This window comes from Oryzias melastigma, unplaced genomic scaffold, assembly GCF_002922805.2.
Source record: "Oryzias melastigma strain HK-1 unplaced genomic scaffold, ASM292280v2 sc00981, whole genome shotgun sequence".
Classification (NCBI taxonomy): Eukaryota; Metazoa; Chordata; class Actinopteri; order Beloniformes; family Adrianichthyidae; genus Oryzias; species Oryzias melastigma.
In genome coordinates, this window is record NW_023417566.1 from 1 (window position 1) to 2,591 (window position 2,591).

The following is a 2,591-nucleotide window of genomic DNA, read 5'->3' on the forward strand; positions in this document are numbered from 1 at the left end:
TTTTTTTTTTTTTGTGACATCACACTCACTCATGCACAATTAATGGTTCCAAGAAGAAAGTTCCCACACTGAGTATGTGACCTTCATTTCATTTTTAGAAGACAAACAAAACAAATGTATAAAAAGGAAACTGTAAATAAACATAAGAAAAGAAGTGATGACTAGAGAATGAAAACAAGAGCATGACCTCTATGTTTACACTTTAAAGTCCTGATCGGAAACATCGTGTTCATGTACTGTAGAAGAGTTCATAAAGGTAAAAAAATGTTTCTACATTTTACAATGTCATAAATTACTCACTATCAGTTTCATGACTGTTTACTGTCATAAAAATGTTCACGTGTCTGGCCAGAAGAACATTTGAACTGTATATAAGAAAGCATTTGGTCTCAATCTGACAGATTTCCAGACACAACCAGCTGCAAGAAAACTCCAGAAAGACCTATCCGATCTTCATCATAACTGGACAACCTTCACCATGTTGGTCCTCATCTTGGTTGGTCTCGCTCTGATGGCTGTGGATCCTTCAGATGGACAGGAGTTGAAGCTTCTTCGTGGCAATTGTCCCCCGTTCTGGTACAGCTATGGGAACCGCTGCTACAAATACGTTGCTACACCAATGATCTGGGGAGATGCAGAACTTCACTGCGTGTCACAAGGTGCCAACCTGGTGTCTGTCCAGAGTAATGAAGAGGAGGCTTTTATCAAGACTCTGATCAGAAACTTTGACCCCGCTCAGGCAGATACCTGGATTGGACTCAGTGATGCTGAGAAGGAAGGAGGGTGGCTGTGGTCTGATGGGTCCAAAATTACCTTTCAGGCTTGGCACTCAGGACAGCCAGACAACTATAAAGGCAAAGAACACTGTGCGACCACCAACTACGGGACAACAAAGAAATGGAATGACCTTCCCTGTACATATAAATATGGTTTTGTTTGTAAGTCTCGCGAAAAGTGTCTCTAATGTCAAAAGAGTCCCTTTTGGCTCTTGTTCAAAACTAAACTGATCATTTACTCTGTTTTCTGTCTTTATTGGAAAAGACAAATTGTGTAAAATAATGTTCAAGTTGTTTGTGTTTTCATGAATCATCTGTTCAATGTCTAAGAAACAACCTCTCAATAGTCATAGATTTTCTATTCAATGAACTGAAGATTTTATCATTATAAATGATGACATATACTGACATTTTTATGGAATCACAAATGTTGTCAAGACAATAATTTTTTTAAGATGACACCTAATATGTCTTTACTGTTTTGTTCTTGGAAAACAACATCATTTATTCAATTTGTTGAGATCTTTGGTGATACTTATCCCCACATTAATTCTGATTTTTGAAATAATCCATTTACAACATTTAAAAGAAGTAATTTTCTTTTTAAATTCAAAATAAAAGCTCCAGGTCTTATGTTTAAGATCAGATGAAAAAGAGCTAAATTCTTCTTCTGTCTTATAAATTTAAAAGATGGTGTAGTTGGTGGGAAAATATATATGTAGATTTTTTTTCTCAAACGGTCCTTACAGTAGGATAAATGCAAAGGATGGATACAACCATGTAAGGCTTGATTCTTTATCAATAAACCTTTTTTCATTGAGCTCTTTTTGTGTATATAAAATAATTTGAAGGATTTGTTTCCCTGCGACAGACTGGCGACCTGTCCAGGGTGTACCCCGCCTTCGCCCTTCAGTAGCCGGGTTAGGCTCCGGCACCCCCGCGACCCCGAAAGGGAAGAAGCGGACAAGAAAATGGATGGATGGATGGATGGATTTGTTTCCATGCACCATCCCTTCACATGTGCTAAATTGTCCTTGGGAAAGACACTGCATCCCACATTGTTGTTGGCAGTCCAGGTTGTCGCCATGAATGGCATCAGAGCTGCCATCAACACGAGGTGCCTATTAATTAATAATGTATCTAGTGGAGATGTCTATTGGAAGTATTAGACAACACTACTTTATTCTATTAGAGGTCTTCTGATGGTGTTATAACAGATACCTGCACATAGAGTTTTTCTTGGGATAGTTTAAGACATTTGTCTCCAACTCAATTTAGCTGGGGGCTGCTGGAGGCAGAGTCTGGGTGAGGCTGGGCCACATCAGGATTTCCACAAGAAAAGCGCTAAAAAAACTTTCCAATGTTCTCAAACACAAAATACACAAAATATTGAATAAAATAAATACGTTTAAAAAAATGAATAAAAAAAAATCAATCATTAATAAATAAATAAAATGATAACAATGACCATACAGCAGATACAGACGACTGAAGAAACCACATATTGACCGACTGACGGAATGGAGCAGTGTTTCTCAAATGGTGGGGCGCGTCCCTCTGGGGGGAATGTGAATAAAAACATGTTTACATTAGTTATGGATATTGTTCATAATCCGACATAGTAGTTGATCATAAATTAAATATAGCAAAAACAACCTCAAAATCCACTTGGTAGCAGAAAGAGCTGCTGTTTACAGTGAACCAAAGAACTGAATCTCTGAGAAAAGACCGAATTCATCACTACTATGGAGGGAAGTTTTGGAAGTATTCTAAAAATATATATAAATATTAATAAAAATGATAATTTAGAAGTAT

The 2,591-nt window shown here is 37.2% G+C and overlaps 1 protein-coding gene across 1 annotated transcript; it reads left to right on the top strand.

Moving 5' to 3' along the window:
• The first annotated feature begins 429 nt into the window (after positions 1 to 429).
• LOC112142169 (lactose-binding lectin l-2) lies at positions 430 to 1,591 on the top strand. The gene has a single exon (XM_024265420.2). It carries the CDS (start codon positions 479 to 481, stop codon positions 962 to 964), a length of 486 nt encoding a protein of 161 aa, XP_024121188.1. The 5' UTR covers positions 430 to 478; the 3' UTR covers positions 965 to 1,591.
• The last annotated feature ends 1,000 nt before the right edge of the window (positions 1,592 to 2,591 follow it).

Excerpts from the sequence above, each read along its gene's own strand:
- LOC112142169 (XM_024265420.2), top strand. The coding sequence starts at position 479 with ATGTTGGTCCTCATCTTGGTTGGTCTCGCTCTGATGGCTGTGGATCCT.